This window comes from Notothenia rossii, assembly GCF_949606895.1.
Source record: "Notothenia rossii genome assembly, chromosome: 11".
Classification (NCBI taxonomy): Eukaryota; Metazoa; Chordata; class Actinopteri; order Perciformes; family Nototheniidae; genus Notothenia; species Notothenia rossii.
The window spans coordinates 25,433,471-25,447,759 of NC_136910.1; the positions used below are offsets into that span (position 1 = coordinate 25,433,471).

The 14,289-nt window shown below is 40.9% G+C and overlaps 1 protein-coding gene across 1 annotated transcript in view; it reads left to right on the forward strand.

The window, feature by feature from the left end:
- The window catches only part of rfng (RFNG O-fucosylpeptide 3-beta-N-acetylglucosaminyltransferase), a 32,585-nt gene that overhangs the window by 7,774 nt on the left and 10,522 nt on the right, over window positions 1-14,289 (forward strand). Inside the window, exons 3-8 of the mRNA XM_079657218.1 lie at window positions 7,146-7,194; window positions 7,385-7,487; window positions 7,764-7,917; window positions 8,050-8,135; window positions 11,067-11,232; window positions 11,436-11,521. Coding sequence (XP_079513344.1) covers window positions 7,146-7,194; window positions 7,385-7,487; window positions 7,764-7,917; window positions 8,050-8,135; window positions 11,067-11,232; window positions 11,436-11,521 — 644 coding nt within the window. The remainder of the gene's footprint in view (window positions 1-7,145; window positions 7,195-7,384; window positions 7,488-7,763; window positions 7,918-8,049; window positions 8,136-11,066; window positions 11,233-11,435; window positions 11,522-14,289) is intronic.

Below are 14,289 nucleotides of genomic sequence, written 5' to 3' on the forward strand. Positions count from 1 at the left end.
TTTTTGACATGCGCACTGAAAGGACTTGCAATTATTTGCCCTAGACTTTTGCTTTCAGACGTAGTTAATTATGAAGTTATTACCCTATCCGATAATAATCCAATGCAGAGGCAATAATGTCATATAACACATTATTTTATATATATTATATAGTCTTAAAGTTACAACCGGCCCTTTGAGTGCAACCATAATGCTAATGTGGCCCGCGGTGAAATTTAGTTTGACACCCCTGACGTAAACAAATGAAGCAATACAATTCATAAAACAGAATGAAGGGAGTCAACATTGGGAAAGCAGTAGATTCTTGTAGAGGTGCAGAAGCATTATATTATAATGCAGCAGTAAGCAGAAAGGTCGGGGCATTCTGGAAGCTTCTTTCTAATGTGCAAAGTATACAAAACTCAAATCTGCCTTTACATTTCTGGTTCTGAAGCTCATTGATGAAATGGTCCAAACTTTACTGTCAATGTAGCAGTTGATCTTTCTGTTTGTCTAGTTGAACTTGGGTTTTATTTGCACAACAGAACCTTAAGAAAAACCAAAAGATACAAATAGACTTCCACATGTGTTCAGCTGGGATTGTCTGTTCGTTTGTTTATCAGCAGGATTACGGAAAAACTACAGCCCCGATTTTCATAAACCTTTGTGGAAGGGTGTAGAATGGACCTAGGAAGAACATTACATTTTGAAACAGATAACAATCATGGGCCGGAATCACATATTATGTTTTATTTACGTTAACATGTATGATTTATGCTGCTTTCATGTTGTGTTTGAATAATCAACAAATTAATTTACAATTTTTGAAACTCACAGACAGACATCCATGTTGGTTCCACATTCACATTTAAAGCTCAAGAACATACCATAGTCAGAAAGACACAACTCCACAGTGATATTAAATGTGCTCTTTCTCTACTTCTCTTGGTAACACTTTATATTAAGGTAAACAAATTAACCATCAACTAGTTGTTCATTAACATGCATATTAGCAGTATATTGGCTCTTTATTAGTCATTATAAAACACTTATTAATGCCTTGTTCTACATGACCATATTCTACAAGTAATAAGCCATTAGTTGAGAGTTTTTCCTCAATAACCCTCTAATTAGTGCTTATTTGCTGCAAGTAAGGAAGTTGTTGTGCATGAGTTTTGGTCTTAATATGCGCTGCTCAATATGGGCCTAATAAGGCAGTAGTAGCACAATAATAGTAATTCTCCCATAATAACACAACAATATGATCTATTCTTATGTAACAAGACATGAAACTATAAGTGTTAATTGTGTCTAAATAACTCAACATTTATATCTAAGAATATGTTTTGGGGTATTGCCAGTTCAGCTACCAATAGCAAGGGGATATTGACCTGTATGTTTCATATTTTTGTAGAATGTGTACTGAAGGTTAGCCAGTGAACCGGGTACAAGACATCCATGAGTAGACTGCTACTAATTTTCCCTTTTGCAACCTGAAGAGTAAAAGGGTCAAGTCCGTCAGAAAGCAATGAGTGTAAGTGTGAGACTTACACTGTAAGGATTAGTAACATGTATTGTGTTTATGTGATGACATGTGGAAATGTTTCTATACAATGACAAAATGCGTAAGCATTCGCGCTAGCGTTAGCACAGTGGTTCTCAAACTTTTTCTGTCATTCCCCACTTTGAACAGGTGGGCCTTTTCAAGCCCCACCTGTTCCTCATCGCTCCAATAAAATGGTAGGCCAAGCTTAAAATTGTCAAAATGTATCGTTCTCTAACAGGGGTCTCCAACCTTTTTTAGGATGAGAGCTACTTTCAAAAAATAAAACAAGTCGTGAGCTACTTTTTTTTTGTTTTTTTGAAGTGTATATATTTAGCACATTTGAACATTATTACATGCTGACCTTTAACCTTTGTGTGCTGTTTGGGTCTGTGGGACCCGTTTTCAATGTTTACGAAAAGAAAATGTATGCAATTTAATTATTTTAACCTGCTTTATTAGGGGGTGGACCTCACCTCCTCTAGGGGGGTCCGGGGGCATGCACCCCCCGGGAAGATTTTTTTTAATGTTGAAGTGTTGAAGCCTCAATCTGGTGCACTTTGAGCAAAAAAAGAATTTATGGATACAGCTCTCAACACACTGAAAGGGAGCTGTATACTTTTCAATAATCCAAACATCTTTAGAATATGATCAAAACCAATAACAAATAATTTAAACGTGTTTATTCTTATCATATGTTACCTAGTTAGCATTCTTTCTTTTTATTTATGCATATTTTACTAATCACTCCCCTTTTAAACTTTTCTTTTAAGCTCCTCCGTGGCGATGACGGCTTGCGTTCAAAAATTATAATAAACATAGGCCTATTTGTAAAGTGGGGGGACACAAACGGGATTTCGAAAAGTGTCACGGTTAAACTCCTTGTGAAGTGGTGAGGTGCCGCTCCACATTGCTTTTCTTCCCGACTGCAACGCTGTAAATGATTTTGGTTTCAGTTGTGTGTGTGTGTGTGTGTGTGTGTGAGCAGGCTCGGATTGGCCATCGGGAGATTTGGGACTTTTCCCGTTGGGCTGCTGCCTTTGGTGGGCCGCTGGCTCTGACATAGGTGGGCCGTGGACTTTCACAGCGCCGGTACCGCAACCGCCACCGCAAACACCCGCCGTTGCGAGGCTCCGGCGGATCCGGCGCTGTGAAAGTCCACCGCCGTTGTGAGTCTCCGGCTGTAACAGTCCACTAACAGTCCGCGAGGACCCAGGTTCGATTCCGGCCTGAGGTCCAAAAAATGTATTAAAAAAATAAATAAAAATATATAAAAAATAAATAAATAAACTCCCGTTCTTCATGTCCATTCAAGACCCACCTATCACATCTCTGCGCCCCACACTTTGAGAAACGCTGCGTTAGCATACACGGTAGCGTTAGCATACATGCTAGCGTTAGCCATACTAGCCTGTATAAATGCTTATTGTACAGCTAGCATTAGCTATATTTACCTTGTTTACACTTATCGGTCCTATGTGTTAATCTGTGTATGTTACACTTGCATACATGTATGAGATCATTAAGTGCCTTGTAACTTCTTCTTTTTATAGTTTAACTGTTTGAATGTCAGTGGACTGCAAATAAGTCAATAAAGGAGCATGGCTGCTCATTCCCTCAGTAGGGCCTGGCTCATTTCGTGGCATCTGCAGGCAGTGGCAAGTACTTCCGACATCTGCCACAGAGGCCGCTACTCCGTGGTATCTGTGGCAAGTATATGCCACAGATGTGGTATCTGTGGCAAGTATATGCCACAGATGCCACAACTTGCCGTGGCAAGTATATGCCACAACCATGCCACAACCATGCCACAACTTGCCGTGGCAAGTATATGCCACAACTTATATATGCCACAACTTGCCGTGGCAAGTATATGCCACAACTTGCCGTGGCAAGTAAATGCCACAAGTTAAGAGTTAAGAGAAGGTTTACGGTAGCTGCCACTCGCCTTCCGTGGCAAATGCTGATATTTAAACCCGTATTTATCGCGTAAAATGTCGCTGTTTTGGCATGACTTTATCGGACTGATCTGTACACAAGACTGATGAAATGTTACTGATGGTCCGATCTCTATTTTTCAAAAAGATTAAACATTATATGTTCTATAGATTTTACTTGGAGAACGTGGTTTGTTAAAATAAATAAACGTGCTATTTTTATGATAATACTCAAGATATATTATTATAAAACATCATCCTTAAAATTCTTTTTTTAAATGTATTTTTAAATGTTCTAAATTTGAAAAAACTAGATAAAAATAAACTAAAGTTAAAATCTTGTTTTTCATGCCCCAAGAGCAATAAAAGTACCTGGTAAAAAAAATCCTGAGTGAGGCTTTCATAATTCATGCATGAAAGGGTTAAGAAAGACAAATATATGTTTCTATTGGTTTTAGTAAGATGGTTTATTATAGTGTATTCTTACATATTCAGTAGGCTATATTGTTTATTCTTTAGATACTCTGTAGATAAATATCTACTAATAATGTGTAAATTATTTCCTGTTTCTTTTTATTATTTTATGTTTCCTATCCCTTATCACTGCTGTAACGCAAAGATTCAACATTTTAGATAAATAAAGTAAATACAACGTATCATATCAAAATCTGTTTATGTTAATTAGCAGCACAATGATTTGATATTTGCATGCATGACATATAACCTTTTTACTGATGCACAAAAAAAGTTTTAACAAGGGTGTAATTATATTACATTGTAACCCTCTTTCCTCAACATATTAAATCAACTTTATACGGTTAAATGAGGATTGCTTGGAGTATCATGCTTAAGAGAACATTCTTGTTTATTTAAGTATTTATCATTCTCATGGTGCTGCCCTAAGTCTGTAGCCAAGTCTAATAACACCATTGTACACGTTGCTGTGTCAATACAGATATTTATTTTTTAATTATTTGTCTTTACTAGTAACAATACACCTGGTTATCGTAGCAAGCAGTGGAAACTCCCCTCAAGAAGCGACAATTGCAAAGGGCTTGCGTTGCAACGCTCACTTGCCAATATTTCTTTTTTTATTACAATATAGGCCTATGTTTAGCCTACTATCATAGATATAGCACGTTTGTTTATTTTAGCAAACAACGTAGGCTATTCCAAGTAAAATTGAATATAAATGATCATTTATTATCTTTTTGAAAAATAGAGATCGCACATCAGTCCTGTGTACAGATCAGTCCGATAAAGTCATGCCTAAACAGCGACATTTTACACGATAAATACGAGTTTAAATATCAGCATTTGCCACGGAAGGCGAGTGGCAGCTACTGTAAAACTTCTCTTAACTCTGGCATCTTGTGGCAACTCCCGTTCAGCATGCGCAAATGCCACGGCAAGTTGTGGCATTTACTTGCCACGGCAAGTTGTGGCATATACTTGCCACGGCAAGTTGTGGCATCTGTGGCAATACTTGCCACAGATGCCACAGAGTAGTGGCCTCCGTGGGAGATGCCACAAATGCCAAGGCACATGCCACGGCGAGTAATGGCAACACTCATTGTGTTCTAGTATGATCAATAAAATAATATTGTACCTTGAAAATCAATGCATTCGTTCATTTGACACGTTGGTGGTTTTAGGTAGGCTATACAGCGACCCCTGGCGGTTCTAGTGTGAAGTAAAAGTAGAAGTAGCCAACCTAAATGTTGGAATACTCTGTTACAAGTAAAAGTCATGCATTAAAATGTTACTCAAGTAAAAGCGCAAAATGATTACCATAACAATATACTTAAAGTGCATATTACATGTTTTCATTATAATGATTGATCATGAAAGTGTTCTCAAAGCTGGTAAAGGTGCAGCTAGTTTTAATGACTTTGTATACTGTAGTAGGGTATCTTGTGAATTTACTCCAGGAGCAACTATAAAGTCTGATTTAAGACTTGATTATATGTATCATCATTAATCAGAATCTGTAGTAAGTAACTAAAGGTAGCGTATTAAATAAATGTAGGGGAGTAGGCTACAATTACACAATTTACCTCTGAATTGTAGTGGGGTAAGTAGCCTACTACGTAACATACCATTTACATACTCAACTAAAGTACAAGTAGGCTATTTCTAAATCACAAGTACAGTACTTGAGTATACAAGTTAGCCTATTTCCCACCTCTGTTCAAGAATGTTAGATCTTTATGTCAACTTACTAATAATATATCTTGAGTATTATCATAAAAATAGCACGTTTATTTATTTTAACAAACCACGTTCTCCAAGTAAAATCTATAGAACATATAATGTTTAATCTTTTTGAAAAATATGATCGGACCATCAGTCACAGATCATCAGTCTTGTGTACAGATCATCCGATAAAGTCATACCAAAACAGCGACATTTAAATATCAGCATTTGCCACGGAAGGCGAGTGGCAGCTACCGTAAACCTTCTCTTAACTCTTAACTTGTGGCATTTACTTGCCACAGCAAGTTGTGGCATATACTTGCCACAGCAAGTTGTGGCATGGTTGTGGCATATACTTGCCACGGCAAGTTGTGGGATCTGTGGCATATACTTGCCACAGATACCACATCTGTGGCATATACTTGCCACAGATACCACGGAGTAGCGGCCTCTGTGGCAGATGCCGGAAGTACTTGCCACTGCCCGCAGATGCCACGAAATGCGCTTGCTGTCTCTCCATTCCCTGGCTCTCAAAAGAGTTTGGCTGGCTGTTTAATCTATGTTCACACTGAGACAGTACAACACATAGAGAGAACAGTACACCTAGTGTGTAAGTACATACAAGCAGGTCACACAGTTTGATCACAAATACATAAACTCTGTTAAAAATCTGTTTTTATTATAAGTACAGGCTGCATTATGTGTTCTCAGCCTTGGAGAAACTTGACATGTTTTGATGTGTGTGAACCTCTCTTTAGTGGTTCATTAATAAAACAGACATTTCAACGTGTGCCTACTTTGTTCATGTAGCTACTGTTGAGGTTAATTTCAGTAGTTGTGTGCTATAATGTATTTACAAAGTGTGAAGAGGAGGCAACTTTAGAATAGGGAACCTGTTCAGGTCAATTAGAGTCAAACTACTAGCTTATTGGTTATGAACAAGACTTCACTTTAAAATAGGGAACATGTTCTCAGATATAAATACCTAATTTTGAGTTGTTTAGACTTAATTAACACGTATAGTTTAATGTCTTGTTACATGAGAATAGATCATATTTGTTAAGTGTTATTATGGGAGAATTACTATTCTTGTGGTACTACTGCCTTATTAAGCCCATATTAAGCAGCGCATATTAAGACAAACTCCTGTACAACAACTTCCTTACTTGCAATAAATAAGCACTAATTAAAGGGTTATTGAGGAAAAACTCTCAACTAATGGCTTATTACTTCTAGAATATGGTCATGTAGAATAAGGCATTAATAAGTGTTTTATAATGACTAATAAAGAGCCAATATACTGCTAATATGCATGTTAATTAACAACTAGTTGATGGTTAATTTGTGTACCTTAATATAAAGTGTTGCCCTTCTCTTTTATTTTGAATTTGTCTTGCACTATTGTGTCTACAAGCAAACTATGGAGCACTTCATAGTGTCCCAGTATAAGACAATGGATCAGTTTAACGGTGTGTCTTTGTGTGTTTCAGACCTACATCTTCACTGATGGTGAAGACAAGGAGCTCCGCATGAGAACAGGTGGGAAGCCGGACAGTCCTCGTATAATAATAAGAGCAAAATGTAACACCTTTGTCTGTCTAATGTGTACAACAACTTGTGCTGAAATAATGAAAAACATACACATAGGCAATTATAAAAAAAAAAAAAACATGGAATATACAGCTGTATGTCAACAGCAGCATGTAACTGAACTGCTGTCCCCCTCCAGGAGTGAACATCATCAACACTAACTGCTCAGCCGCTCACACCCGCCAGGCTCTGTGCTGCAAGATGTCTGTGGAGTACGATAAATTCATAGAGTCTCAGAAAAAGTGAGTGAAAGTGATCTGATTTGAACAGACAAGCGTTTTTTTGTTTCTAATATTTTAAAATCTGCTGTTGTACGATAGATAGCATCAATATCTTGCATTTCTCCATTTTCTACAATGCCATTTCCAGCGTTAAGAGATTTGCAAAAGAAACCTTTGCTATCGTCCTATATGGACAATCAGCCTAACACTTCCTTTTAACCAATCTAACCATGATATTTCTAGGATTTCACAACACATACAGTATTCACAGTGCAATGTTGACTGTGTGTGTTGCAGGTGGTTCTGCCACGTGGATGATGATAACTACGTGATCCTGCCCAGCCTGCTGCAGCTGCTCTCCACCTACCACCACAGCCAGGATGTGTACCTGGGACGGCCCAGTCTGGACCATCCCATCGAGGCAGCAGAGAGGGTCAAGAGTGACGGATCGGTCAGTCTGCTCACACTTTATCAGGAGATCCACTAGAGACGGATCAAGTCTTCAGCATGTGGAGAAAACTGTGTGATGCTGCCTTTCAAACTGTTCTACCTCTAACAGCTGACTGTCTCTGTCTCATTTCAGGTGTCGGTTAAGTTCTGGTTTGCAACAGGTGGAGCAGGTTTCTGTATCAGCAGAGGCCTGGCACTGAAAATGAGCCCATGGGCCAGGTAGGTCATGGAGTCACCGAGTGTTTACGAACAGCCCTGTGTGTTAGCTCTCATGTAGCTGAAGAAGGAATGTGCCTGGACTCGTCTGAGCTCCAGTAAGCTAGAAGGTGTTGATGGAGACACAAACAATAACAGTGACAGTTATGTTGAGGACAACTGTTTCTTTAGGCAATAAAGGCTTTATGTAACATATCCAGTGGTGTAATGTAACCAAGTACATTTACACAAGTACTGTACTTAAGAAAAGAAAGGAGGTACTTTACTTGAGTATTTTCACATTCTGCTACTTTATAATTGTACTCTAAAACATTTTATAAGCAAATGTTGTACTTTCTTCTGAACTACATTAATTTTACATGTTTAGTTACTAGTTACTTTGCAGATGTATTTGCAGTTACTTTATATTTAAATCAACACATATTATTATAGTTAGGCTACCCAGTAGTACGTCAAGTATTTCACATAAGCCCTACTTATACCAAGTGCAACATTAAAGTGATGAACACATGAATGCACCAATATTTATTTTAAATGTTGTGCTTAAAATGGTCATTTTGCATAAGGAGTACTTTTATTTTCGACACTGCTAATACTTTTTTACTCATACTTAAGTAACATTTTAAATGCAGGACTTGTACTTGTAACGGAGTTGCTACTAGTAGCTAATTGCTACTTTTTTTGTAAATAATCTGAGCACCTCTGAACGTATCGGCACTGGCCCAAATAAACATTTCAGGGATATGAAAGGCCAAAAGGTTTGCTCTATATCAGGGGTGCCCAACCTTTTTTGAACCAAGAGCTACTTTTAAAGTTGCCAGTCTGCCGAGATCTACCAGTCCAAATAGAGAGGCGTAGCCATTACTCACAGCCTACTACCAGGTAAACACACACTTCTACTTGTATAAAACTGACCTTTGTACGATTAATACTTCATAAAATACTGCAGATCCTTCATCTTACCTCTTTCTAATCTACACACATACAAGTATTTAACTGAAGTTACACAACAGTGTTGTTGATACAGAGTTGGAGTGTATTCACATGTCACATACTACAGTGGGTAATGTTTTCAAGAAACATTGAACAGTGCTGCCACATATGACACAGGAAAAAAGAAAAGACACTGAACCCTTTCTTTGCCATTATATAAAAATAGTGTCGCTACAAAAGTATAAATTAGGCTTACTAATAAGACAACTCGGATCTGAAGCTACGGAATCTGCTGCCAAAGTGCAATAAAAGACAAAATTAATAGAATCAAACCCTTTTTTTGTTGAATTTTAGTATAGTATAAAAATAAATGCCTTTTTTAAAATAGGATGCGAGCAACACTAGTTTCTTAACCTGAATTGATAATAGACTATAATCAATTTAAGTTTGTATTCTTATACCATTTTGTACAATAATTATAATGAATAAGTTCATACAAACTAAAACTTACAGCTGATTAATAACGGTATCTAACTTGAGTTTTTTTTTATATCAAAAACCTGTTGAAATGCTACTGTTGTTTTTACTGTCCCCAAAAGCGCGTCGGCAGCCTCCAGGAATGCTTTTTTCACAACTTCGCCGTCTTTGAAAGACTTCATGTGTTTCACAAGAATGTGACTGACACGATAAGATGCTATGGTAGCAGCCTTGCTCTTGTTGTTGGGCCTGGTGAAAATAGACTGCTGTGCATTTAGCTGTCCTTTCAGGTCCCTCCCCTTTTGGGAGCCTAGGGCAGAATTAGGAGGGAATTCCGTCTCGTAGCGTTTGTGCACTGTTTAGAAATCCCGCTCCTAAATTACTCTTCTTCGATAAAGCCACGCTCGCAATGCAGATGAGACAGATGGACTTTGAATTGGAATAGATACAAAAATAATCATCCTCCCACTCGGAGTGAAAATCATACATTTTGGGATTTTTTGCTTCTGCCATAATTGCAGTCTTGTGTGTGTGCGGACTGTCACTCCTGTTGACACGGACAACGTCAGCGAAATAGTGCCCACTGCCCACCAGCCACGGCCCGACACATGGGGTCACACCGGCCAATCACAAAGCTTTGATAAGTTCAAGTGCATTATTCTGGCACAGGAAGATTATGTTATAGGACATTTTCGATAAAACAGAATATTGTTGTTCTATTTTTAGACACATGTCGTAGGGGTGTAACGGTTCACAAACATTTCGGTTTGGTAAGTACCTCTGTTTTTAGGTCACGGTTCGGTTCGGTATGTTTTCGGTACAGCAGAAAAAATTATCACAAAACAGAAAATATATATATATTTTTTTATTATTATTATTAAACTGTGAATAATGTATTCACTCAAATAAATACAAAATATAATAAAAATAAACATTAAGGTGCAGCATTTTGATGAACTGAAATAATCTTTATTTGAACTTTACTGTACTAGTACTCACAAAACATAAACTATTAGTTTTGGGTTTTTAATTATTATTAAACTGTGAATATTCACTCAAATAAATACAAAATATAATAAGATAAACATTTTTCGAGCTCAGCTTTATCTGCGTTCGCCATTTCAACAGTTCCTCAAATTACTGACTAAATTTGAACGCATCCCTCTGACCAGCTCTCATAGTATGCCTCTCGTCCAATTAAATGACTTGCTCGCTCTATGACGCGTTGAACCCAATGTGAGCAAATTACTCTGAATGCTGCGACGCAGCACCTGAGATTACTTCCAAAAAGTTGTTCACGTTCTCAATTGTTTAGGTTTAACGTTATATTTGTTCGGTACACTTCGGTACACACGTGTACCGAACCGAAGGGCCCGTACCGAATAATTTCGTTACGTTTAACGTTACACCCCTAACATCTCGCGATCGACTGGGAATCGCGATCGACTGGTTGGGCACCCCTGGTTTATATGATCTGCTTGTGATGTGAACTGTTTCAGACTGATCTCTGTGCCCTGTTTTCAGTTTGGGGAACTTTATCAGCACAGCAGAGAAGATCCGGCTGCCTGACGACTGCACCATCGGCTACATCATCGAGGCGCTGCTGGAGGTGATGCTGACACACACACACCTGTTCCACTCACACCTGGAGAGCCTGCAGAAGCTGCACACCGACACCGTGCTGGAGCAGGTCAGTGGCTCTATCGAAGTTTCTCTGCCAAATCTAGCATTTTCACCTGAAATATCGGTCATCCTTTTCATCAAATAAAAATGTCTTATTGTAACATATTGTTATTGAATGACATATAAAGATTGAATACTTGTTTTTCCTGAGCTTTTATCATTTGCTCACTTCACTTAGGTTGATGGTATATTTATTCTGTGTTGAAACAGGTGACTCTTAGCTTCGGAGGCTTTGAGAACAGAAGGAATGTGGTCAGCATTGTTGGGGGCTTTTCACTGTCAGAAGACCCCACAAGGTAAGCATTTTAACAACAAGGACTGATATTAATGATATGACCCTTTGCTCCTCCACACACTGCACATTTTAAACTAAACCTCTGTAGACTGGTGCAGACATTAGCTATTTTTAAAGGCAAACCCCAGAAGGTGTGCATTGCAAGGGCTCCCTCGACAAAAAGCAATGGCATTTTTCACTGGATTTTGGAATATTGCAGAAAATAAGCTTTGAGGCAAACACATGTTTAAGATACTTACACGGTTTTTTCAGTAGGATAATCTCCACATATTTACACCACTTTAATAATTGTTAAAGCCTGAAAGCAATCACCAGAATTAAAAAGCTATATTGAAAGTAGTTCAGGACGGTCACATGGCCGCATATCAACACCGCTAAGCTAAAGGCGGCTAATGTTCGGCGTGATGATGTTTAGTGATCTCCTTTCAGACACTTGTTAGCAAACACTTTTTTGTATCAAATGTAAAAGCTTCGGACAAATCAACAGTGGGGTTTTTGCTGATGTATTTTATGACTCGTAGAACAAAACATGAAAATCTCTCCACCTTGTGTTAACCACAGACCTTATTTCAGGCATCGAACCAAAAACAAGTTATAAAAAAACCGGTTTTGAGATGAGTGATTTGGTAGTGGTCAAATACTAATAATAATCAATACTATACTATTATACACTAAAATTAGTTCTCATTCGTAACACTCCGTTCGATGTGCCTCATCGCGGAGCAAACAGAAGCATCAATCTCATTACGCCAATCCTGATTGGCTGGTGATCTTGACGTCAGCGTCAGGGAATCTACCCCCTATAAGTAGCTTGCGCTACGCCGCATGCATCATTCAAACACCTCTTCTCGCTTCAGAGCACATCTCTATTGGTAGCCGGGCTAGCTCACACAGTCCACAGACGAAACCAAGCTATCCAAGCCAACTTCGGTCGACGGGCGCTCGCCGGCTACTTCTATATATACTTCTGCAAGAAGACTGTTAATACTAACACACCAGTTAGTGTTGCAATCTACCTCGCCGTTTCTTTCTTCGGAATTAAAGGTAAGGTTCTGATTTTTCAAGCTGGTAACACACCTGTTACTAGCTTGCCTTTCCTCACTACCGACACCAAGGTAGCGGGGACGGTTTTTTCTTTTTCTCTCTCACACCAGAGGAGGGCAAGATAAAAAGGGTATGAACACACCAGTTAATATTCTTTGAGAATCAAATTCTACACCGTCGTTTTTTCTCCGGATTAACGACAGGTGGGGAAGGATTTTTTCTCAGCAACATACCCGTTACGAGCGGGTCCTCTCCACGCCGTCACCACGGCGAACGAGATGGACGCTTCTCTCCCTCACACCAGAGGAGTCAGGGACTCGGAGGCTCGGCTCTGCGGCTGCGGGTTGAAGATATCAGGCACAGACTCACACCAGGTCTGCTCGTCCTGCCTCGGGCTGGAACACGCCCAGGAGGCTATCGACAACCCCGGCTCGTGCGGGCATTGTGCCCGCTTCACCATCAAGAGCTTCCGCCGACGGCTAGCACGCCAAGTTAGCTTGTCGGGACAGGACCCCCTCATGTCCGCTGTTTCGCCGGCCGGCAATCAAGACATGGGGGCGTCCGCCGTGGAGATTGAGGCCCGCGCTGTGTCAGGCTGGGGCTCAATAACAGCGGCAGCTGCTGAACCGGAGCCCTGTGCCGTGTCAGGCTGGGGCCCGGTGGCGGCAACAGCCGCGAGAGCGGAGCCCCGCGCTGTGTCAAGCTGGGGCTCCCAACTGGACCTCACCATGGTCTCGCCCGCGGATGATGTCCTGGAGTTGGACTACATGGAGGACGAAGAGGATACCTCTGAGTTCCTCCTGTCCGACTCGGATGAGCAAGACGATGATGTCTTCGTGTCATCAGCTCAGGCTGCAAAGCCGGGAGCGATGGCTGCTCTCCCGGGCGATAGCGCACCAGCTTCGCCCTTTCTGAGCATGGACCTGCAGGCCGTGTGTCAACGTGCCGCGTCCAGGCTGGACATCCCATGGCCTGAAATGGCCAAGGAGACCTCCAGGTCTCGCTACGAGGGGAAGACTTTGCCCCAAGCAGCGAGGACAAAGAGGCAGCTCCTTCCAGTCTTCCCGGTGATGCTGGACGAGGTGTCGGTCTCGTGGAGAGACCGCCCCTTCAGTAATAAGGCCCCAATCCAGGGTGCCTCCTCCCTGGACTGTGACGGTATGGAGAGGCTCGGCCTGCTCCGCATGCCGCCCATGGAACCGCTGGTGGCAGCCCACCTCCAACCGAGGCTGACTCTGACACCAAGCAGGAACCCCACGCTACCGGTGAAGGCAGACCGGTTCCAGTCAGCGATGACGGAACGGGCCTATAAAGCCGCAGCGTTGTCCGCCAGGGCACTCAATGTCTCCTCACTGCTGACCGCCTACCAGGCGGAGCTCTGCGAGGACCTATCGAGCAAACCTGGGCCGGCCGTATGGGACGAGATCGCAGCGATCACGGACATTTGCCTCCGTGTGCAGCGCTGTGCAGTCCAGGCCACGGGCAAAGTCATGGACATAATGGTGGTACAGGAGAGAGCCAGGTGGCTCAACCTGACCAACCTCCCAGACCGGGAAAAGGAGGATGTTCTTGACATGCCTATCGTTCCCGAGGGTATTTTCGGCTCCGCTTTAGTCTCGATGCAGCGGAGATGTGAGTCGAAAAAGAAGGAAGAGGAGGCCCTCCACCTCTGTCTCCCCCGAAGGGTCCAGCCGCTACCTGCGACGGTCTCGCGGCAGTCCTTCG